General features: G+C 38.0%; 1 protein-coding gene across 4 annotated transcripts; it reads left to right on the top strand.

Moving 5' to 3' along the window:
* The first annotated feature begins 736 nt into the window (after positions 1-736).
* LOC127831033 (sulfotransferase 1A1-like) lies at positions 737-22,739 on the top strand. Of its 4 annotated transcripts, none has more exons than XM_052356016.1 (7): positions 737-889; positions 6,211-6,413; positions 8,789-8,958; positions 9,238-9,388; positions 10,823-10,926; positions 11,289-11,478; positions 22,417-22,739. In XM_052356016.1, the coding sequence occupies exons 2-7, from the start codon at positions 6,215-6,217 to the stop codon at positions 22,545-22,547; spliced, it is 945 nt and encodes a 314-aa protein (XP_052211976.1). In that variant the 5' UTR covers positions 737-889; positions 6,211-6,214; the 3' UTR covers positions 22,548-22,739. The 4 variants fall into 4 exon arrangements, with proteins under 4 accessions (XP_052211976.1, XP_052211985.1, XP_052211994.1 ...); XM_052356025.1 differs by having other exon boundaries at positions 741-889; positions 6,205-6,413; XM_052356034.1 differs by having other exon boundaries at positions 794-876.
* The last annotated feature ends 2,711 nt before the right edge of the window (positions 22,740-25,450 follow it).

Below are 25,450 nucleotides of genomic sequence, written 5' to 3'. Positions count from 1 at the left end.
ATTGCAGAAGTGACATTACATGAGCAATTTTGATCCATATATTTGACCTTGAAGGATGACCTTGACCTTTCACCACTCAAAATGTGCAGCTCCATGAGATACACATGCATGCCAAATATCAAGTTGCTATCTTCAATATTGCAAAAGTATTCATAAAATAAGCGATTTGGGCCACATGTAATTGACCTATGACCTTGAAGGATGACCTTGACCTTTCACCACTCAAATTGTGCAGCTCCATGCGATACACATGCATGCCAAATATCAAGTTGCTATATTCAATATAGCAAAAGTTATTGCTTCAATAGATCTAGCAAAAGTTATTGCAAAATGTTAAAGTTGGCGCAAACCAACCAACCAACAGACCAACCAACCGACCAATCAACAGACCAACAGACAGGGCTAAAAACAATATGTCCCCCACTACTATAGTGGGGGACATAAAAATAGAAACATATGTTACTAAGAATCGGTCAAAAATGTATATGTTTAGATTGTCATTGATCTTTGGACTTCGCTAGCGAAAGAAGTTATGATATTAAGTTGAGACGTTTTCAATTTTAACTTTTTTTTTCAGGCACCAACAGAAAACCTACTAAAACTTTCTACAATTATATTGTTGTTTACAGAATCCCAAATCCAGTATTGTATAATAAAGTTAACAAGCGAATCCTTTTAATACGCACCATGGATTTCTATTTTGCAAAAATTCTTTCGTCCCACTTTTTAACGTTGCTATTAATACTGTTTACAAGCCAAATCCAACTTTCGTCCCACTTTTTAACTTTGCTAAATTTAAAAGAAATAGATCTTTAAGCATGCCGTTGTCGCGTGAAAATTGCAACTTACATTTCTGTCGAAGGAAGGCAGACTTTGGTAGGTAAACAAGGTAAATGCTTTACATTATTGCTCTATATTTTAGTATCGTACATTCTGTCGCACATCGTTCATTATTTCAATATACTGAATGCACCTTAAGTGGTATTGATATGTAAAAGGTGGTTATGTTTATATTTTATTAGTTTTCTACGAGTCGATAAAATACGTCGAATACAAATCTGTTCATGGTAACATATAAATGCATAGTATGTGCCTATCATTGCTTATTATAAGGCTGCAGCAACATGTTTCATATGTCTTACTTACTATGTTCATTTCTCAACATTTTTGTATTTTAGTTTTCACTTGTGTTGTTTTGTGGAACATACTATGATTTATTTTTTCACCTTCATTTACGGATCTTATAATATATCCATTTTTCACAGCCATAACAATTTTGTATATTTCTTGTCGCACTTTGCCCATTTTATTGACAATTTACATTTTGCAATTTTCATACACGCTGGTTATTTCTCTGTTCTGTGTTACATTTTTATGATCCGCCTTTCATAATATTTCAAAATGGCAATGTCTTCACCTTTGGTTATTTTCGTCCTTGTACATTTCGTTATCTTCATAGTACTTTTCTGTTATTATGTTACAGTCAAGTTACCATTATACCGGATCATTACCCATAGCGGATCACTTTGATATTCAAGACTGCGTATCGCGATAAATAGTTGACATTTTTAGATGATATTCTGCCTAAAGCATATACAAGGACTGTTCTTTAAAACGCATTGATTAAATCGTAATCGGAGCTATTCTTTGTTAAACATTTTGGTATGTTTTCTGACATGTATATACGACTCTCGTTTCCAAATTGAGGTTGAACATTTTTCACGGTCACATGCTATAACACTGTTTGAATGTAGGAAGTTTACGCATTAATTGAAAGGCCATTTAGTAGTCTTTCCGCCTGCAAAAGTCCATTTCAGTTTTGATTCGTGTTTAAGATTTTGCAACACCTTAAATGAAATTAAGAATAAGGGCAATAACGGATCAAGCGTGATAATATGCGTATTGATAAAAAATTATATTTAAGTATATGCAAATCTTGTTGATTCTTACAATAAATGATCTCAATCTTAATGTTGTATTTATGTTCCATGTTCAATATCGATGATTAGATATGATTCAAACAATTTACATGGTTTATAAGATGCCCATATCTTGTCGCTCTTTTTAAAGTTTTTAGGATTTTCAACAGATAATTCACACAAGAATACCATGTGTAAAGTGTGGATACAAGATCACATAAAGAAAACAATTAATAACAAAAAATGAATATATTTATAACTGGCAATGTTACTTGGTCATTGTTAACGCCACATTTCATGTTTCGACAGATCAAATAGTGTGTTATATGCCCCCTGAATGGTTTCAGACATGTGATCCGTTATGGCTACAACTGATCCGTTAATGCATGAATTATGCGACGAAAAAAGGTATCAAATGCATTGTGCCTGCGTTTAAAATAAGACTATGTGCTGAATCAGTAAGCAAATGTAATATTTAATCATTCTGGTGTAAAAGAAGTCTCAAAACATGTATTGCTTTTCATTAGAACAACTTCATTACGCTACTGATCCGGATAATGGTAACTTGACTGTATCAAGCTTACATCCAGTTTTTGGTTAATTCTCAGTCAGTGTTTAGGCAACACAACTGTTCACTTTACCTTACGGTCTTCCGTTTGTTTATATGTGCTATATCTCTTTAAGATCATCATATCAGTGATTTACAACCTCAATCATGTTTTTATTAGCAATTATAATATTTGCTTTGCCTTTTACCTGTTCGCCTCGTGTTGATGGTTGTCACATTATGGTTAGAAATTGTAGGTAGCATATGTGGGTTTACCTCATGTAAGAAATATTGAAAATTTTATCAAAAGGGCCAGTAAACATGACAGTCACAAAGTGCACATATGTTCAAATAAGCTTATCGATGAGGGAGAGATTAAAGAATAGTATAGTTGACACAAGGCCGGGTATGTTTGTATTGGTCAGGAAAAAGTGTTTATTCAGTTAAATCTCTCATCAAAAGGTTGGATAAAGCTTGTTAATATTTGGGTGGTTTGTTTATCCCGTTCCCAGGGCTTCATTGATTCAGTATCGTAAGTAATCCATCCATTCAGAAACAACCAGGCATAGAACACTGACCAATGGGATTGATAACTGAGTTTCACGGGGTAGATGTTAGAGGAAAATAGTCAGTTAGCGTTTAGACTTGGAGGCGTATGGATCGAGAAAGATACGATCATGTAGCAATCACAACGTATTTGTATAACTGAAATATTAGTTAAGTCAGACATTAAATTAGACTAGAAACTGATATATGGTGTTGTTGAATATTTGATCCTATATTATGCAGAGAAATCAACAATAGAGAGGGACCGACTTGTCCCATGCGTGACACGAGGAAATGGTAGTTAATGCAAATTTCGTCATCTTGGCAATATGCGCATGACGTGATATCGAATGATAGGCTACACACCGGTAATTTAAGAGTAATGAACATTGCTTGTAACTATGTGTCCTCCATGAACTATGAACGATTACGGGACATGGTTCAATGCCACTTAACGCCTAATGTATCAGGGTTGTATTAATATGCTATGCTGACGACTTGACACTTATTACTAGCTTATAACAATTGACATTAATATAACTTTAAGGGCAGCTTCCCTTTTTAATTGAGGTCCTCTCCCGTTCTCCATGTGCGGCGGGGTTACCTTTCAGGCTACCTTTCCGGTTCCCTTGTGGTGTGTTTTACCACCCATTATGCCATTCAGGAAAATACATTTTCTTTGTTTTATCTACTTTATGGCTTTTTTATGTTTTATCTACTTTATGGCATTCTAAAATACATGCCCCTTTTCAATCAATCATTGTCTTTGTTATATCCTTCATGTCATACGAATCTATTCTGGTCTATGATCGGCATTATCCCCTCTTTTGTTCCTCGGACCAAACTATATTTGATGCTTCTTTGGTAACTAGTATGTTGATTTTTCTCTAGCGTAAGAATATAATATTTTCTCTGTCATATTTTCGTTTGGGTATGAATACAGAATCATAGTTATTACGATAGTATAGTCTGTTTCATCATTTTCTTCGGAACTGCAGTTTATTCAGTGAAGAGAACATGTTTTTGAAAAAAAAGTTGTATTCTAATATACTCTTATATATTTGGTCCGGCCGAAATGAAACTATTAACATTTCCTTGTATATTAAATAAGCTGATCAAATATTCAGAATATATTATAGAGGTGCAGACTCTTGGTCCGGACCAAACTACGGGAGTATATATATATATATATAGTGAGCGCGATGCTTTAACATCCAACAATCATTCATCATATATGGAGAAGAACTTTCAGGAAAGAGGGGTTTTTTTTGGGGGGGGGTCATATTTTTTTAAACTAGGCCTTGGTTTTTTGGGGAAAGTGTCTTAAAGATTTTTAATTACAAATATTAGCATTTTCAAGTATAATGAACGAGCGGACCAAATAACGGGAGCATATATAGAGGCGCAGAACTGTTTTGTTCCGGATCAAACAACAGGAGTATATAAATGATTAGAGAGCGCGAGGTTTGCGATCCACCTCATCCCCACCATACGGTAGAGAGCACATTAAGGTCTCATTGGCCAATGTGCACTGAACTCTCTTAAAAATAAAAATCATTTGGCGTACACCCAGGCAAACGGGGTAAATTTGACCTACTCTGGCTCAAAATTAACCTTTATCCCCTGATAGGTCACAGGGGCAGGTCGGGCTGCAAAGACCTCGTGAAGAGGCCAGTAGGACCTGTAAATAAACTCTGATACAAACGAACAAGATCTTTGCGATCGAACATTTGTCCATCATGCAGGAGAGGAACTTTCCGGAAAGAGTGTTTCTTTGGGGGTCATATTTAAAAAAACTGGGGCTTGGTATTTTGGAGGTAAGTGTCTTAAAGATTTTAAAATGAAATAATAGCAGTGCCAATCTGAGTTAATTGGACATTTATTAAAAAATGTTGCAAATTTTAACAAAAACAACTAAATTTTCCTTCAACCCTGCTGGGCAAGCAAGAAAAACCGCCTTATTACATGCAAACGCAAAAAAACATACATGAAGGTACATAATAAGAGGCGTACATAAAATCATACTTGAGAAACATGATAGGCAAAATAAAGAGAATTTTTAACTGCATAAATCTGCATGGCAATGTTAAAGGCCTAAGTCAAAAGCACACATAGAAGGCAACATGAATGAAAAAATATATGTGTATATATAAATATATAGCGGAGGCGGAATGGAGGTATGATATTTTCCAAGCAACTTTCTGCTAACAGCGTTCTCTAAGACTGCGAGAAGAACGCTTTCCTTTGTCTGCGAAAGGACGCTGACGCGGGTGACGCTTACTGTCACGTGACTCAGATCCCAGCGCCCGATTGGCTGACCAGTTATGCAAAATTAAGCAACCTATTGGCACAATTCCCATCCTCCTCGAGTTATTACATAACTTAGAACCAAGTTCGATTCATAAAACCTTGTATGTGTGCATAAAATTTCATATATATAGAGAGAAAGAGAGCGCGATGTTTTAGATCGAACATTTGTTCATCGTTCAAAGAGATGAACTTTCCGGAAAGAGGGTTTCTTTGGGGGGGGGGGGGGGTCATATTTTTTAAACTGGGGCTTGGTATTTTTGGGGGGAAGTTTATTCAAGATTTTAAAATAAAATTATTAACATTTTCAAGTATTATGAATGGGCGGACCAAATAACGGGAGTATATATAGAGGCGCAGAACTCTTTTGTTCCGGGCCAAATAACGGGAGTCTGTCTGTCATCTAGACTAATTCCTACCGTTAACGATATATGGTAACGTTAAAAACTACGAACTATGAAATACGCCCTCAAACAAATATGTTCGCCAGACTTTCGACTGGAGAGTGCTAAAATAAATTGGTACAGTCAAGATGGTGACGACTCTATGCCGAGATAGTTAACGATATTTTTCGCTGTATTATGTCCTTTATTACTTTTGTTTTATTTTTAAAAGACGCTCGCTTTACCGCGATTTCAGTAAAAATGTAATTAGCTTTATTTCTCGACTTTACTCCCTGAAAATTTTCTTTTCTATAATTTAAATGGCATGTTAGTAAGTTTCCGAATTATCGATAAAAAAGTGTTAGAAACCCTTTCTTACTGTATCTATTTTGGTTAAAATGAAGTATGGTGACCCATAAATGAAACCAAACCTTAAATAATTTTCCTAGTCAAAAGTGTTGTTTTGCTTGAATGAAATTCTGAAAATCATTTTGAACGTGAGTTACAGGGAAATGTCGCGACAGTATTTTCACGACGCACCGGATGGAGATACCATTCTCTTTGACGTCATCGATGAGAAACCCGAAGTGCCTTACAGACTGTCCGTCTTTAGTCATGAGACATACGAGCAAAAGATGGAGATTATGAATAATTTACCTGAATACAAGTGTCGAGAAAAAGATTTGTTTCTGTTTTCGTATCCCAAAACAGGTAACAACTTATTTTTTTTTTGGTTTTTAATTGCATCCTAAATATGTCTAGGGGGAAAAACAAATCTTTTTAAAGGAGGCTCTACAGTAATCTGGGCTAACACGCTATTAGATTCATACGCACCAAAACCCGATTCGTTGTTTATCGAGCGATTAGCAACGATACATCGACGATTCCTTCTTCGAAAGCATTCTGAATCTCAAACCGCTAGTCAAAAATTATTTTTACTTGAACTGTCAAATGTCGGCTGGAGTTTGTATTAAATCATACATTTACTGGATAGGTATATCTCATTTCACCAGTATGTACAGCATTTAAATGTAAAGTAGCAAAAATGAGTACCGTGAGGCAAACGCTTCTTGATAGCACGAACCTCGGTGAAATTTGTTATTGATATTTCAAATTAGAGTCGTTAAAATCACATGACAGGGGCACCATATACATTAACAAAATATTTCCGAAGTATAAATAGGTCCTCCGTTTCTTAAGATTCATCTTTTTCCTATAGATTCGGCGATCCTCCATATATTTGATATTATTACATATTTCTGATTTAACTTAAGTTATTTATATTTATTTATAAAATTCCATCAGAGAAATGTTTGTTGTTTTTTTTGTTCAAAACGCGTGAAGTATTTTATGTCAAAATTAAGCAACATTCTTCCATACATATCTTGTGTAAATTCCTATATTTGTAAAGATATTTATTAGTATATTAATATTTAATGCCTGTAAGATGATTTATTTAATTTAAACAATTTAAAGGAAGTTTAATGTTTTCCGATCAAAACAATGACTGAATAGATTGGTAGGAAAGATAAACAAATCAGGATTGCTAGGTTGCCTTCATGAAATTTGCCTTTTACTAAAAAACATGTCCAATAAGTAAAAAGTGACTAAGTGAGCAAATGCCTACCTTGAGCACAGGGAAAAGTCTCGATTTTTTTTCGGCGTAAGCTGTATTAAGCCAGCTTTTCACCCTGACTTGACCTTTGTAAGTGTCCAATAATATTCAAATAAAATTTCCCGCGGCTAGGTACGAATGAATACACTTCATTTATTCCATTGGCTGATTTGAGTATAACACCAGAACATTGGAAACATATCCGCGTCTTTGTAACACTGTTTTACTGCATGAAACAATTTTATCTCTAATGAAAAGGCTGAATAGATAGAACAGTTTTACAATCAATTATCGACATAAATACAGTTTGTGCGTTCACCTTTTATTTTCAGAGAATTACCAGCGCAAAAGCGTTTATACTAAAGGCTATATTCTCATATTTAGTACTTACTTGCATTGCATTTCAACCCGCGAGGTTTCTGGTCAATTCGCGGCCAGTGTGTCAAAGTCAGAGTTTATATACAGTTCATCGCCGGAGTTCGCAGAAGGGGTTGCGATCTTTTCATTGAAGGAAAAAATTGGAATCTATGCTATTTTTGTCTGATGGAGTAAATAGTTCGTTTAGTCGCTTTGTCGATATATCAATATTTTAGGCACAGCTGTTGCCTTGGTCGTGTACAATTGGCGTAAACAATCCGTTGTTTCAGCAGCAGAATTGTTACCTAACTTTAATGCATTGCATTCCAATCCGCAAGGTATCAAGGTCAGTTTGCGGTCAGTTGCAGAAATCTTTATATAAACGCCGTCTCGTAAACTTTGTGCACTTGAAGTCTGTTTTGATCAGAAAGATACTAAATAAAGATATTCGGCGATATTATTGTGGTATGTCAATCATTGATTTTTAATATGTTTTTAACATTTACATGATAAGGACCAATTTTGATAAAATTAATAAGAAATATTTATTCATTTAGACCAGTTAAGCGTGAGCACAATAATTACTATACTATAATTATGCAATTAAATAAGATTCGAGTATTGCCGGCTGACCTATATGCACTCGTTTATATTCATGTTTCTTGTGTTTTTCTATTCTGTAAATATAGATATCTGAGTTATAATATCACATAAAGCAAAATAAGCCACGATATCTGGCGCAACACCCCGTAATTGATTTGCTTGTGATGTAGCTAAGAACTGCGCAGAAAAAAGGCATCCGCTACTTTTTATCTCGTAGAGATAACTTTTGATCGTTCATAAACATCGACCACAATCAACGCCGTATATCTTTTTTAAAGATATTTCTTGTTAAATATATACACATGTACTATGTAAGTATATAAAGAATATAGAAAAAAATCGAGACCTTTCCCTGTGCACTTGAGCTAAAATTGTTTACGTTCAGTTTAAAAAGTAACTTAAACTTTAAAGTGAAAAAACCTTAAGGAAAACAGCCTCTATGAACATTTTGTTAAGATTACTTAATCAATGTTGACTTCATAATCTGTAAACAGATTCATGAATGTTACAGGCACGAACTGGCTGTGGGAAATCATAACAATGATAACAACGGGATCACCGGAAGTCTCCGATGGCAACAAAGCCTACGGAATGATCGAGGTGACGCCAGCCTCTATCGCAGACAAGATTCCGGATCCCCGGATCATCAACTCTCATCTACTTCCGAAATACCTGCCGAAAGTCAGTCTTACTGCAACAACTTTTATATATTTTCATCATCTTCATCGTCGTCATCATCAACATCGTCGTCGTCGTCGTCATCATCATCATCATCATTATCATCATCATCAACAACAACAACAACATCATCGTCAAAATCATCGTTTGCTTCGACTGTGTTCAAATTGTGTTGTCATGGTGTGTATAATCATACTCACCATTTTTATTCCGTTTATGGAAAATAACGGAATATTTCTCAAATAAATGTCTTGTTTTTTTTAAATGCCGTTTCGTTTTAAGGCCATTTCAACAGGAAAGATCAAGTGTGTCTTCATCGCCAGAAACCCGAAAGACACCGCCGTATCCTTCTACAACCATACAAAAGGCATCAAGGGTTATGAATACAACGGGAAATTTGAGAATTATCTGCAGATGTTCATGCGAGGAGAAGGTATTATTTTTGTCAATATGCAGTGTCATACTGTATTAAATAACTTAAGTTCACAATATAAAGATTACTTACTCATAATCATGAGTATTATTTATTATTCTCATTTCTCAAAATACGTTAATGTCTCCTATCAACATTACCAACACTAACGTCATCGTCAATCGTCATCAACATTACGGGCAATAACGCATAATATTATTTCCGGGCGATAACGCTCAATGTCACTACCAGTAAGGGAGAAAATTATCATTTTTATTTGACTCGTGTTGACTCATTATACATTAATTTGTGTTAGGTAACAATATAGTAAAAGAGTTCCTTAACAAATTCAATGTGAAAGCAAGAACTTAAAAAAAAGGCAATACTTATATATTCATACCTCTTCTTAAAGAGTATTACAAACCGAAATGATTTATACATTTTATTGAAAAAGGTTATGCGAGTTGTTATCACGAATCGACGCGAATCAATGGTCACTATTTTACGGCCATCACATTGCCAGTTGACGGGATTATGCTAAATGTCACTTCCCCATCATTAATTCTCCAACCTTAAAGCAAAAAAGTTCTTGTGTAGTTCTGAACCGTGTTTTTCTACCACAAGCACAAAGAAATATTTAAGAAATAAAGTCATGGCGAGTGCAATCACAGATAATTTATTATCTCATAAATGGTGGTGTTTTTTTAGAGAGTATAGCATTGCATAACACAAATATTTAGTACATGTATAATGTAACCTGTTACCATAAAAAGCAGTGAGTAATATAAGGAAGTCTCCCTGTTTAATTAACCAGGTTTTCCGAAGGAAACAAATGGTTATTAGATTGGCGAATGTCGGCGGGCGGGCGGGCGGGCTGGTGGGCTGGCGGGCGGAACAAGCTTGTCCGGGCCATAACTTTGTCGTTCATTTTGAGATTTTAAAATCATTTGGCACATTTGTTCACCATCATTAGACGGTGTGTCGCGCGAAAGAATTACGTCGATATCTCTAAGGTCAAGGTCATACTTTGAGTTCAAAGGTCAAAAATGGCCATAAGTGAGCTTGTCCGGGCCATAACTATGTCATTCATTGTGAGATTTTAAATCATTTGGCACATTTGTTCACCATCATGGGACGGTGTGTCGCACGAAAGAATTACGTCCATATCTCTAATGTCAAGATCGCCACGACTAAAAATATATTTATTTTTAAACAAACTTACAAAGGGGGTACATTTTGTTTGTTCATTTCAAAAGTTCAGTTTGAGTTGTCACCCTTTATCAGTTTTTTTCACTATGAAAACCTGGTTTTGTGACAATTTTGTCCCTTGTTTTCTTTGATATTACAAAAAATTGTTCACATACGCAAAACTGTGAAAAAATACTTAATTTCTATAATAACGCTTTGTTACTCAAAAATATTTACGATCATCAAGCACTGCTCTATTTATTCCAGTGGACTATGGCGGATATCCTGAATACCTTCGTCAGTGGCAGCGATTTATGGAGGAGCACTCAGATGTTCCAATTCATGTGATGTATTACGAGGACTTAAAAGAGGCACGTAAATTGTCAGTTCTACGTGTACAGAGTTCATGGTACAACAAACACACAACATGACTTTGATTGCTCACGATTAGCGTGCATTTTCAGCAAAAAGTGTTAACATGCACTTACGAATTGGACGATTAATAACAGAACACACAATTATTAACTACTGTAACTGTATGTCGCATTTTTAGGATACTGGCATTCATAGTTATTTACTCAAACATTTTTAAAGCTTATTGTGAAGCTGAAATTGATCTACTCATAACCATTTCGAGCGTTGTAAAAAAGCACACCAAGTTTAGGTTGGCGCGACAGTTCTTTTGTTGAGTGTAAATAGCACATGTCACCTAATCGTTGAACTTTATCTTTAGAATTTCGTGGAAGAGGTACGCAAACTTAGCGCGTTCATGGGATATAACATGGATGAGTTGAGACTCCAGCAAATCCAGGACCGATGCGAGGTAAACAACATGAAGCAGGGCAAGCTTGCGAAGACGGACCCGGTCATACGTGAAAAAATGAAAGATTTTTTTCGGGAAGGATTCAATTTGATACGTAAAGGTATGAAATGAACGTAGTTTTAGAAGTGAAACAACCTCGTTATGTTCCTTCTTATGTGACTATGACTTATGGGTTTGTTTACCCTCGGGACTTCGGTTAGAAACCATTGCCCGAGCACACTGCTTAACTTAAAACTCTACGTTAAAATTGCCGAAAACGGCTATAATATGGTCAGCCCGATTTTACTGGGTTGTACCATTTATAATACAACAAGACATTGCAGTGTTGATGCGGTGCTTCAATAAAAATCCATTGGTTTAAAAATATCTGTACAAGTTTAACTTATTCAAAAAGCGTTAAAAATGCAGTACTCAATAAAATTAATAAGCAATGTCTTGCCTAAAGCTGTTAGAAAGCAGCGTTTTCATTGGTTGACAGTATTTGAAAGCATGGCTCTGATTGGTTATCTCTTTCACGTGCGCGCAAACGCAAGTAGGTCAATCCGTTTTGGGATGAAAATTTCACACATAGAACGACCTTGACGTGGCGTCTGCTCTTGCACGGACGTAATGTTTTCGTCTGCTCTTTTGCACTTTTAAAATGTAAACAAAGCAGAATTTCATTAGGAGAAAGGACGAGGCTGTCCAGTAACCCGGGTATGTTGGCTGCATTGCTACCTCTCCCTTCCCCTCTAACACCCCCCTTCTCCTCTACCTCTCCCTTCCCCTCTGACACCCCCCTTCTCCTTCAAACTCGAAGAGCCATGTCAGACAGGAGTGCACGGTGCAGGGTCATGTACACCTTGCAAACCTATTTTAGCTTTTAAGGGTATTTTCAACTTTGGGGATTATTGTAACTCTCCCTATAAGCGGTATATTAACAATCATAGCAAATAAAGTACTGTTGTACAATTTTTATCTTAATTTTGAGAAACTTGCTAATTTTGTTAGTAAATAAGGTGTTCTTGTACCTTTTCTTTTAACTTGCAACATCACCTATATATTTATTTCTATAGTATGGATGCTAGCTTTTTGTGTGTTATTTCCTGCATTGTTGTATGAGTTGGTCCTTACCAATCCCATATATTACTATAATATTTCAGTATATTAAACATTAGAGTATATTATTTCTTTCTTTTTATTTATTAATTACCATGTGTAGTTCTCATAATTCCATTTACCGTGCACTCCCTCTGGTCTAGGGGACAAAAGCATCAGTACTTCTCCATACAAAATTATCTCCCCTACACAAACCCAAGTTGATTTTCCCCTGCTGGAAACCCCCCCACCCCACCACACTTGCCTACACTTCCAAACTCCTTCTTTTAACCCCCAGGGTGGCAACTTGTTTTTTACCTATCAATAAGTGCATATAATATTGTACATTTTGTACATAATCTGCTTTTATGTATAAACATTGTTTGATTTGTCTAATTTTTAACTGAAAAGTACATTGTTTTATTCTTTGATTTTTATGTGGCCCTAAAGAGGTAACCATTTGGTGACATGCAAGTTATTACCTTTAAATTTATAAATATTATTATTAAATTTATTTTAAATATTGTCTTAACGCCACTCTTGGGGGACGTCCTTCCTTCATAGCCCAATCCTCTATAAGTTCCATACAGACATGGTCTAAGATTGGAGCATCACGGCTATATTTCATGTCTGCAAGTGCTAAACATTGTGTCACACTTACAAAAACATGCTAATTTTAGAACTAAATATAGTTTAGAACTATATTGCATTACCAATTTAAATTGTTTGTTATAATTCTATATAATTGCATGTTTACATGCAAATCCCCTTCTTTTTTCTTATGAGAGCTATTAAAACAGGCTCTTCCTTCCCTATTAATTAAGGTTTATAAATCTTTATATCTTCCCATGGCTTAGAGTTCCTAGCATAACATATAACTCAAACAACAAATAACACCTATCTATAGGTTTATTATGTATGTAGATATATAGTGGCAATGTTAAACCACTTTGTGATCTGAAAAAACCTAAAATATTAATAATTTTTGCTTATATTATACATATCACACTTTCATGTAATCCTTTTTCTCCCTAGAAACATAAAATTAATGTATTATTATGTTAATTTTAACAATAAAATCACAGATCACAAAGTCTAAAGACTCCAACAAACCCATTGCAGTATATACTAAACGTGGGTCTAGTAATGATGATGCCACATACAACAGTATGTGTTTTCACCATCTTTACTTATAAAAATTGGGCAATTCTCTCTCTCTCTTTCCTTTAAAAAAACATCCAATAACAATATCATATTAACAACATAACATAAACATAGTAATTTATCAACAAGGGTCCTAATACTCGCACCAAATGGTAGGGCGACATGCTTACGCTTAAGTATTTTCCGCTTGATGAAGGTGCCAGTCCCGACAAGTTTGTTTACAGGGTTTGTGCCATGCCGAGACTTAGCCCTGGCCCAGAAGTTAAGGGACTGTTGTTTTCTGCGCAAGTCAAGAGGTAGCACACTGGCCTCCTCTTCAAGCAGTGCACCCGGTGAACAGTTTAATGCTTTCAGAGCTATCCTAAGGGCCTTGTGTTGAATGGCATCAACCATTTTTAGGGCGTTTGGCTTTGCACATGCATAGATCTGGGCTCCATAATCTAGCTTTGGACGTATAAGGGATTTTTATCTGATCCGAAACCTTTGCCTCTTCTCATTAAGTTTAGGTCCCTTTCGCACCTTTCTGCCAAATGTTTGATGTGGTGAGTAAAGGTTAACTGTTTATCTAGGTACATACCTAGAAATTGCACCACTTTTTCAAAAATAATTTTGGTGCCGCCTAAATTTAAGTCCAAAAAGTGCTGAATTTGGTCGCCAATTATTACTCCTACTATTTCCATTTCAAGGTCTGACTGACTAATGGGATTGTTTACCCTCGGGACTTCGGTTAAAAACCATTGCCCGAGCACACTGCTTAACATAAAACTCTGCATAAAAAGGTCGAAAACGGCCATAAAATGGACAGCCGGATTTTACTGGGCTGTACCATTGATATAAATAGAAAACTTTGCAGTGTTGGTGCGGTGCCTTAATAAAAATCTATTGGTTTAAAAATATCTATACTTATTTAAGAAGCGTTATAAGAAAAACGCAGTACTTTACACTGGCTGGGCCTAACGCTGTTAAAAAGCGGCGTTTTTATTGGATGATACACTTATAAAACAAGAGAATTATAAAAAGGTATGATGTAAAATGGATAAAAAGACCAAATATTACCTAGATGCATAAAAACAAACCCAAAAAGCTCTAATCCAACCAATATTATTAATATATTGGTGATAACAATGGAGGAAATAGTACTAAAGTACCTTGTATGGTATGTAAAATGACAATTAAACAGAAAAACCGAGGCAATTTGCTATATAAAATAGCAATTTAATATAAAATTAAGGAAATTTGCTATAAAAATAGCAATTTTAACATGAATTAGTGCAATACAGAGTAAAATGGATGCTATGGTGTAGGAATAGCAGTATTGAGAAAAAAAATAAGGTAATTTGCTTTGTAAGATAGCAGTTTTACACAAAAATAAGGAAATTTGCTACACAAAATAGCAGTTATCACAAGATTTAATGTACTACAAGGTACAAAATTAGCAGTATCAACAAAGTCGACAATACTTTGTCCTGGATAGGGCTAAATAAGTGTTTATCATGGTATAAGGCCCTGCACCGTGCCCTTCAGTCCGACATGGTTCTTCGAGTTTGAAGGGGAAAGGGTGGGGTGTCAAAGGGGAGAGAGGGGGTGCAATGCAGCCAACAATCCCAGGTTACTGGACAGCCTCGTCCTTTCTTGTATTAAGAAATGCCATAAAATATGATTATATTAAAAAACTGAAAAATGTAAATGGTGGACTAACGTCATACTCTCATAAAAAATGTATTAAAATAAAGAAGACCAGGTCAATGCCATTGGCCTGATTTAGAAAGGGCGGGGTAGAACAATAAACCCATTAAAAACTAAAATAAAAGTTGTGTAAAAGAGACACAAATCCAACACAATTATTAGATTACATCAGTTTTGTGCAAAGATTACACAGTTTAAAAAGAAAAACAGTCACAAGACTGAATAATTAGGTGGGTGTTAGCTGCTCTCCCTCCCCCGATGACCTAGATTTTGTCAGTTATCTGACAATACAGAAGGTATTTGGCGAGGGCAGAGAAGACCAGTCCCCTAGCTGCTCCCTTGGGGTCTAGCAGGTTGGAAAGGTTAAAAACTAGTCCATGGGAGTGCAATGCAGCTTCGAGGTGGTCCCTCTGCGCCTTATGGTTAGGACAGTGCAGCAGCATGTGGGGCGCAGTGAGAGGTTCCTGGCACCTAGGACATGCGGGGTCTATACCGAGGACATACTTTCCTGCGCCACCGGGTAATAGGGTGGTTCCCATCCTCAGGTGCGTGATGGCTCTGTCAAGCACAATGCTTGCTGAGTATCTGTCAGGCGGCCTGAGGGTTTTCACAGGTCTGGTAAAAGTATGTCGACGGGAAGACAAATTGTCGGTCCGGAGATTCCACTCACCCATTACAAATTTCTTTGTCAGGGAGTAGGTGCCAGGGGTTCCCCAGCATCTACGGCCTCCCTCAAGAGGCCCTCTTTGGCTCCCCTGTCCGCCTGCTCATTCCCACTGATGTTGACATGTGCTGGACACCATACTAATGTGACCTTTAAAGATTTATCTAGGCACTGTTGATGAAGTTCCAAAATGCTAGCTAAAATATCAGGCCTAGATCTGCTATTTCTGTTTTTTATGGACTCAAGAGATGACATTGAGTCTGATAAAATAGCAGTTTTAGTAGGTTTATTGACCAATATCCAGCACAGAGAAAATTTAATTGCCAAAAGTTCTGCTGTAAAAATAGAGAGATTGTTGCTGAGCCTGTGCGTTTTACTAATGTTTTTTGAAGGAATTACAAAAGAGTTGGCTACCAAACCAGAGTTAGGGCATTTGGAGCCGTCAGTGTAGATTTTTAGATGCTCAGCATACATATTATCTATAAGAGAGAGAGCTTCTGACTTGATGAGTTGTGGCAAGTCAGTTATCGTTATTTTATTAGAGAGTGATAGGTCAACATCAATGGGTCCAAGCGTCCATGGGGGGGGGGGTTTGTAGGGCCTCAGGTCTGCTACATGTACATTGTCGAGACCGGCATCCTCAACCAGGGTCCTAATACTCGCACCAAAAGGTAGGGCGACATGCTTACGCTTAAGTATTTACCCCTTGATGAAGGTGCCAGTCCCGACAAGTTTGTTAACGGTGTTTGAACCATGCCGAGACTTAGCCCTGGCCCAGATATTGAGGGACTGTTGTTTTCTACGCAAGTCAAGAGGTAGCACACCGGCCTCCTCCTCGAGCAGTGCACCCGGTGTACAGTTTAGGGCTCTCAGAGCTATCCTTAGGGCCTTGTGTTGAATGGCATCAACTATTTTTAGGGCGATTGGCTTTGCACATGCATAGATTTGGGCTCCATAATCTAGCTTTGGACGTATAAGGTACTTGTAGAGAGTTAAGAGACTATTTTTATCTGATCCGATACCTGTGCCTCTTAACATTCTCATTAAATTTAGGTCCCTTTCGCACCTTTCTGCCAAATATTTGAAGTGGTGAGTAGAAGTTAACTGTTTATCTAGGTACATACCTAGAAATTTCACCACTTTTTCAAAGATAATTTTGGTGCCGCCTAAATTTAAGTCCAAAGAGTGCTGAAATTGGTCGCCAAATAGTACTCCTACTGTTTTGGTTTGAGAAATTTTGAATCCCCATTCAATTGCCCATTTCCATATGGAGTCCAAGCCTGCTTGAGCCCTCTTTTGCAGGCGTAACATGTTAGACCCCTTTAACCAAGTGCCTGAGTCATCGGCAAACTGGGAGATAACCATTCCTGAGTCTTTTACGGCATCAGGTAGACCGTTTACGATGAGGGAGAACAGAGTTGGGGATATTACGGACCCCTGAGGGGTTCCGCGGTCAGTTATGGCTACCTCTGATAACTCCCCATCGACCCTGACCTGGATTTTACGGCCCTCTAGGAAAGCTCTGAGGTAGTGGAAACAGTATCCAGTGATTCCATAGTCAGCTAGCTTTTTTAATATGCCAAAGGTCCATGTTAAATCAAAGGCGGCCTGAAGGTCGAAAAAATGCTAATACTGATTGCCCTTGATTTTTTGCAGAAAGAATATCATGTTGTAATCTAGCTAGCTGATCAAGAGTAGATCGCCCATTCCTAAAGCCAGACTGGAAGGGGTTTAGTATATTTTTTGATTCCAATAAGTGTTCTAATCTATTTTTGAACATTATTTCTAATAATTTACCTGCATGTGATGTTAAACTTATTGGACGATATGAGTTTGGATCATTTTTGTCTTTACCGGGTTTAGGAATTGGAATCACTGTGGCCTGCTTCCACTCGGACGGTATCCGTCCTGTCCTATACACCTGATTGAATAGGTTAAACCAGATTTTCAAAGTTATGGCTGGCATATTTTTAAACATTAAATATGCTATTTTGTCAGGCCCCATGGCGGTGTTGCTCCTGCTGTTAATTGCACTTAATAATTCTGTAATAGTGAATGGTAAAGTGAGAGGCGTGCTGTTATCCCCAGGCTCATTTAAAATATTTTGGTGCTCAGTCTCAAACCGCTTTTGATAATTCAAAGTTTCAACGGGAAGGTTTGAGTCACTGGAGAAGGATTGGAAACGTCGTACCAAAAATTGAGCCTTTTCCCTTGAGGTAGTGGCAATTTCGCCTTTGAATTTAAGTAGCGGTACAGGGGTGAATGAATTTCCTTTAATTCTGTGAATTTTTTGCCAAAAATCCCTAGTATTTTTTTATTAATGATAGCTGAATCACAAAATTCTTTCCAATTTTGAGTTTTTGCGTCCAAAATAACCCGCTTTGCCTGATTTTCGAGGGACCTATAATTAAGAAGATTATGCTCAGCGGGGTTCTTTCTAAGAATTTTTAAAGCATTTTACGGGCCTGTACCGCATCGGAGCACGCCTCATTTTACCACGGGCCCCTTTTTCTGGCCTTAACCTTGCCGGAGGAGACCGATATGCTACATTCCGCTATGGACAGTATCTTGCTAGTTAAGTTATTACAAAACAGATTAGGGTCCTGGGAGTGAACATCTGCAAGGGAGAGATCTGAGCAGAGGTCCCTAAACTGAGCCCAATTAGCTTTTACCAATAAAATCTTTTGCTCTCCTGAGCATTGAGCCTCAGTTCCCTGTGCATTATAGTTGAGCAGGGTAACCTGTTGTGGGAGGTGATCAGATCCCATGGTATCTTTAACGGTTGCCCATGCAGACGCACTTGCTATCCTGGCATTAACAGCAGTAAGGTCAATGTGGGAGTTTAAACCAGTGGGATTAAGTCTGGTTGGAGAACCGTCATTGAGCAGTATAAGTTCTTGCTCGTCCAACCATTCTATTACCGCCCGACCTTCTGCATCTGAATTGATGGAACCCCAAGCAGGGTGATGTGCATTAAAGTCGCCTGTGAATATAACATCAAAGGGTCCTTTAATGGTCCTTAATTCCTTAAAGAGGCCGTTCAGAGTTTCAAGATCACATCCTCTTGAATATAAATTGACCAGGATAAGAGGCCGGTTCTTGTCAATAACCAATTTAATTGCTAATGCCTCAATAGCAGTGCTACCATCAGGTTTAAATTGGTTTTTCACTCCCAGGTGTTCATAATTAATTGTGTTTTTAATATAGATGGCAAGGCCACCGGCACTATAATGGTTTAAAGTAACAAAATTCTTGAATTAACAGTTATACCCAGGTATTTGTTTTACAGTACTATTTGCAAATTTGGTTTCCTGTATGCATAAGATATGGGTATTAGGGTTACTGTCAATATAATATTTTAATTCTGTAAATTTGTTGGCGGTAAGACCACCAACATTGAATGAAATGATTTGCAGGTTACTGTCCATAGTGGTGTGAAATTAACTTGCGTGTAATCTGATTTAATGAATGATGAGGAGATTTAACTCCTAGTTTATGGCCTGCACAGGCCCCTTTGAGTTTCGCGGGGGTCCTTGCAAGCCGAACATGTTTTTTTTAACGGGGAGGGTACCGCTGGCCGGGGGGGGGCATCCTGGATCTGCTACTATTGGAGGAGGATCCCCAGTTCCCAGAATGGATTTTATTAATTAGGGATTTATCAGGGGGGATAACCTTTGTTATTGATTCTCTGCAATTTTTGAATCGAGAATCAATTTTGTTATAGATGTAAGATATAACACGACTCCCAGTGGGCCTTTTCTGGTCCTTTAGTATCTCAGCAACCAGATCCGCCAGCTCGCTGAGATATATTTTCCTATATGTGGGACCTGTTGCTGGCGGATCCTTGATTTTAATAAATGAGTCCCCAGCAAACAAGTTACGTCTGCAGCTGTTGTCGATAGGGGAGCTCATTGGGGATGTCTGGGAGCCGACCATTCTGGGACGGTTAGGGGGGACACTAACTCGGGGTTCCTCCTCTATTTCACAGACACCAGAGATAGAAAGGTTCTCCAATATACTGGAGTGCACTGACACCGGATAGTTCTCTCCCCGTCACATCAAACATAGAGTCGTCCGACAGTGTAGGACCACTACAGGTGGTGTCGCTAGCATCGTCGGTCAACGTGGTGGACGGGGAGGACCCCCTGGTAGCCACAGGAGGGCGTCTCTGAGTGGGTGAATCCCCCTGGATAGGCGATACAGGGGGGGGGTGCGTAAATCGGGTGTGTGTTTGGATACCGGTTCCACAAAAGTAACCTTGGGGGGATTCCCTATTTATAAGTTGAGGGGGGGGTACTCTTACCCACTCACCCCTCAACTAAAAGACATGACCTCTCGGTTTGGGGCGTGATGCTACCGGTAGAGGCATGTTTGGGTGATGACTTGGAACCGGTTTGTTGATTGTGTTACGGGCGCCCACGCTGTGGCTCGCAGTGTCAGGCGTAAATAGCCTGCTCTCCGCCTCGGACCAGGTGACCCCATACAAATGAGCAAAAGTGGCTAAGGTGACAGCCTTCTTATAGGAGGGGCACCCCTGGTAGGAAGCGGAGTGCGGGACGCCACAGTTGGCGCACCAACGTGTTTTGTTGGTGCACCTTCTCTGGCAAGTAGATCCGGCGCAGCGGCAACAGGTAGTGATACTAGAGCATTTACCCCTGCTGACTATGTGGCCGAAACACCGGGCAGGTTGGACCGGGCAGGGACGAATGTCAAGGGCAATATTAGTGCCCTTCACAAGGATTTTGTTAGGGACTGGAATAGATGTAAGAAAAGTTATTATGACCAGTCTCGGAAAGCCAGGGGGCGCGGAGCGATAGGGGTCAACCCTTTCCAAGTTGGTGATAGTAGGTTCGGAAAGGGGAATCGCAGGGCTAAATACAAGATTTCTTTGAAGTTCCATTAGTTCTTGACTTTCCGGGATCCCTGCTATAAAACCATTTCAAGGTCGATCTTTGTGTGAATTTTACATCTCAAAACGGATTGACCTACTTGCGTTTGCGCGGTCGTGAAAGAGTTAACCAATCAGAGCCAGGCTTTTAAATACTGTCAACCAATGAAAACGCCGCTTTCTAACAGCTTTAGGCAAGACATTGTCCATTAAGTTTATCGAATACGGCGTTTTTAACGCTTTTTGAATAGAAAAGTACAGATATTTTTACACCAATAGATTTTTATTGAAGCACCGCATCAACACTGCAATGTATTGTTGTATTATAAATGGTACAGCCCAGTAAAATCGGGCTTACCATATTATAGCCGTTTTCGGCTTCTTAAACGTAGAGTTTTATGTTAAGCAGTATGCTCGGGCAATGGTTTCTAACCGAAGTCCCGAGGGTAAACAACCCCATAATGATGATTATGTGATGGATGTATCCTATTTTAGAATTTAATGTGTTCTAGATTGATAACTGCATTTGAAAAAGCTCGATCTCGCACTTCATTAGCTAGCGTTAAATATTAGATTATGGCGTTTTACATCCCAATATGACCAATGCGATTCCTGTTGAGTTATTACTGTTCAGCAAACAGTGGCATAGATGTGGGGGTCCGTACTTTTGCGATCGGGATCTCGTGAGATCGAGTCCCATGCAAGAAGCGATTACGATGTAGATGTTTTAACCATAGAAATAATGACTTCCCGAAGCAAATGGACTAGATACTGTCTCTATATGTATGTTTTTTTTTTAATTTGACGAAATCAACTTTTATCGATTTTAACTGGTTTCCACAATATCATTTTGCTGTCATACAACCAAATTTAAAAATAGTCAACATTAATTTTGTATTGTAAAAACTGAATACATTGATACTTCTATGAACACGCATGCGCGTCACATTGATAGTTTTGTTTTACAAGTTTTCCGCCATTTTTGAGTACCAGTAATATGGTGAACAAAAAAACGCACATGTAATATTAATAGTTTAATTTAAAGGTACGGATCGCCAACTTGACAACTTAGTGCCATATAGAATAAGATTCAGGTGTGGTGAGAGAAATCATGTTCAGAACATTACCTGTTGGCCAATTTTGCCAGTCTTGGCGTGAACATGGCTTACCTACTTACGCTCATTGGGTCATTGTCGGACTTAAATGGCCTACAAGACATCCAACTAGACTAGAAGTCGATTCTTGTCTCCCTAGGGTGTCTTCAAGCCGATTTTAGTCACCCTGAAGACACCCCAGAGTGACATGAATCGGCGTCTTGTCACCCCCGGGTGACTTCAAGCCTTTTCAGGTTGACAATGAGCCAATGAGCCCTACTTACCATATATACCGCATGTCTACAGCGGCGGTATATACAATTAAATTTGGTGTATTAAAGCGTTGAATAGCGTAACAATTATCTTGTTTACATCGACCATCTATATCATTCACAAAAGCGATATATGCTAATTGATTTGGCCAATTTCATTGTGAACATAGCATATATGCCATATTTATTCAAGGTCAGGTAGGAGACTGGAAGAACTGGTTCACTGTGGCCCAGAGCGAGCAGTTCGACGCCTGGTGGGCCGAGCAGACCAAGGACATCACGAGGTTCTCCTTCCGGTACACGCTTGATGTGGGCTGTCAGTAGATCGCATTCCAGTGCGACCGGGAGTTCATGGGTTCGATGCCCAGGCAGGGAGGCGTTTTTAAGAGCATCACAAAGACTGCAGACATCAACTACTTTCTAAAAGTATTGGTTCTTTCCTGAAAACGGACGGGATATCTTATCCTTTAACCTAGGGCTATCGATGTGCTTGAGCTGAAATAAATATTTAAACTATGAATGTGTTATTTAGACAATACAATCTAGGTGTCAGCGTTTTATGTATGATCTTTATATTTACATGTAAACGATATGTCAACGAAAAACAGCCCGTATGGTTAAAAAGTATGAATTTTAATTCCAATCATTCTACACAGCTATCGTTTACACCGATTAGTACATTATGACAGCAATATAATTATCAAGAAATTGATCTTTTACCTTGACTTTTGACTCACGTATATAGCAAAATTTGTTAAATTGAAAAGGTAGACTGCAAGAAATGTAAATTTGTTTTAGGGCATTAAGAGATTGAACAGGGTAACACGGGCTGTTTGTAAAACATGCATGCTCCCCATATGGGCTGTCAGTTGTAGTGGCAGCCATTGTGTAAATACGTTTTTTGTCACTGTGACCTTGACCTTTGACCTCATGTAAGTTATCATCCAGAAAACATTGTACTATTTCGAGTCACTGTGACCTTGACCTTTGACCTAGTGACCTGAAAATCAATAGGGGTCATCTGCCAGTCATGATCAATGTACCTATGAAAAAAAAAAAAAAGGAAAAAAAATTTATTTATTATTTTTTTTTTTTGGGGGGGGGGGGGGGTAGGGGGTGAGAGAGGGTATAATGTGGGGTGTGGTAATTTATTAGATGTTTTAAAAGAATTGGGGGTGGGGGGTAGGGGGGAGTGAGAGGTGGGTATAATGTGGGGTGGGGTTATTGTATTAGATGTTTAAAAAAAAATTGGGGGGGGGGGTGAGAGGGGGTATAATGTGGGGTGTGGTAATTTAATAGATGTTTTAAAAAATGGGGGGGGGGTAGGGGGGTGGGGGGGGGTGAGAGGGGGGTATAATGTGGGGTGTGGTAATTTATTAGATGTTTAAAAAAATTGAGGGGGGTAGGGGGGAGTGAGAGGGGGTATAATGTGGGGTGTGGTAATTTATTAGATGTTTAAAAAAATTGGGGGTGGGGGGTAGGGGGGTAGGAGGGAGTGAGAGGGGGGTATAATGTGGGGTGTGGTAATTTATTAGATGTTTAAAAAGATTTATTTTTTTTTGGGGGGGGGGGAGTAGGGGGATGGGGGGTGAGAGGGGGGTATAATGTGGGGTGTGGTAATTTATTAGATGATGTTTAAAAAAAAATGGGGGTGGGGGGTTGAGGTTGGGGGGGAGGGTTTCTGGTAGGGGCGTGGGGTGTTGTTTGGGTGGAATCCATTGTGGTATTCAGGTAAGTGTTGTTTTGTCAAAGTAATAATAAAATGTGATCATAAATAAAGAAGTTATGGCAATTTAAGAAAAATGTTCAATTATCTTAGTGTTAAAGGGGCCATAATTATTTCAAAATACTTGATACAGTGGTCTGCTCTTGTTTATAGGTTGGGGTCATGTTGGTAAACAAGTATGCAACATATAAAAGCAATATGTCAAAGGATATAGGAAATATTTGGGATAGTACGAAAACTTCAACATAGATTTATCAAATATATGCATATTCTAAGTATAAAAGAGGCAATAATTATGACAAAATGCTTGATAGAGTTGTCTGCTCTTGTTTATAGGTTAGGGTGATGTTGGTTAACAAGTATGCAAAATATAAAAGCAATGTGTCAAGGGACAATGAAAAAAAACACAAATGATCTCACACTGACATGAACAAATATCCTCTATTTATTAAACATGAAAAATTAAACTTATTGCATTTGTTTCCCCTGTATATAAGAAAGATATAATAGTTTATTACCTCCCCACTCCTGCTTATATTTATATTAATCAACAAAATTAAACATTAAAACACTATTAAATATACAAAAATATCTCATATTCTGATAACAGTATTACTGATCCACTTTATTCTACTCACGCCCTGTTTGCCGCGTATGCGTTCTTGAGTTATCATCCAAAAACCATTTTACCATTTCGAGTCACCGTGACCTTGACCTTTGACCTAGTGACCTCAAAATCAATAGGGGTCATCTGCGAATCATGATCAATGTTCCTATTTAGTTTCATGATCCTAGGCCCAGGCGTTATTGAGTTATCATCCGGAAACCACCTGGTGGACAGACCGACCGACCGACATGTGCAAAGCAATATATCCCATCTTCTTCGAAGGTGACATAAAAATAAAGTGTAACATGAATCCACTGAAGTTTTACTTTAAGTATGTAGTAAACTTTAAATTGTTATCGGAATTTTCACCAATGTATTTATGCTGCAACAGGATAGCTCAGCATTATGCTTTTTTCGGCATGGCTGTTTAAGCCATTTTTTCGCCTTAAATGACTTTTACATAACTCAAGAAGACCCGAATCAATACATTCGAATGCTTCATTTGTTGATTCGAGAGAATTCCCCCAGTTCTTTGGCCGCACCTCTTCATCGGTAAACAACGTATAGAATATGACACTATTCAGTGTAAGAATTCCGGGCTACCCTCTGCATGTTCATACTACACATAGATATATTTTTAGTCCAGTTACAATTATGCGTTAAAGTCAATCTCACAGAATTGCAGAATCAGTACTCGGTCACGAAATCGTCAGGAGAAGACATTAAATAGACTATCGATAAACGTTAATATCCCAGTATTGCTTTCACGATAAGGAAACAAACACTACCGAAATGATATAATGTCATGATAAGAGCTAAATCGTTTTATTATCTAACCTAAGTATCTAAGCGTTTGCACTACTCGGTCAGCGGATATCGTTCATGAAAGCCTTT

This window comes from Dreissena polymorpha, chromosome 1, assembly GCF_020536995.1.
Source record: "Dreissena polymorpha isolate Duluth1 chromosome 1, UMN_Dpol_1.0, whole genome shotgun sequence".
Taxonomy (NCBI): Eukaryota; Metazoa; Mollusca; class Bivalvia; order Myida; family Dreissenidae; genus Dreissena; species Dreissena polymorpha.
This window is presented reverse-complemented; position numbering and strand designations above follow the sequence as displayed.

What these genes read in the sequence shown, in the direction of transcription:
- LOC127831033 (XM_052356016.1), top strand. Translation starts at nt 6,215, where the DNA reads ATGTCGCGACAGTATTTTCACGACGCACCGGATGGAGATACCATTCTC. An exon ending in GATGTTCATGCGAGGAGAAG is followed by an intron (nt 9,389 to 10,822) that starts GTATTATTTTTG and finishes TATTTATTCCAG; the next exon opens with TGGACTATGGCGGATATCCT. An exon ending in ATTACGAGGACTTAAAAGAG is followed by an intron (nt 10,927 to 11,288) that starts GCACGTAAATTG and finishes CTTTATCTTTAG; the next exon opens with AATTTCGTGGAAGAGGTACG.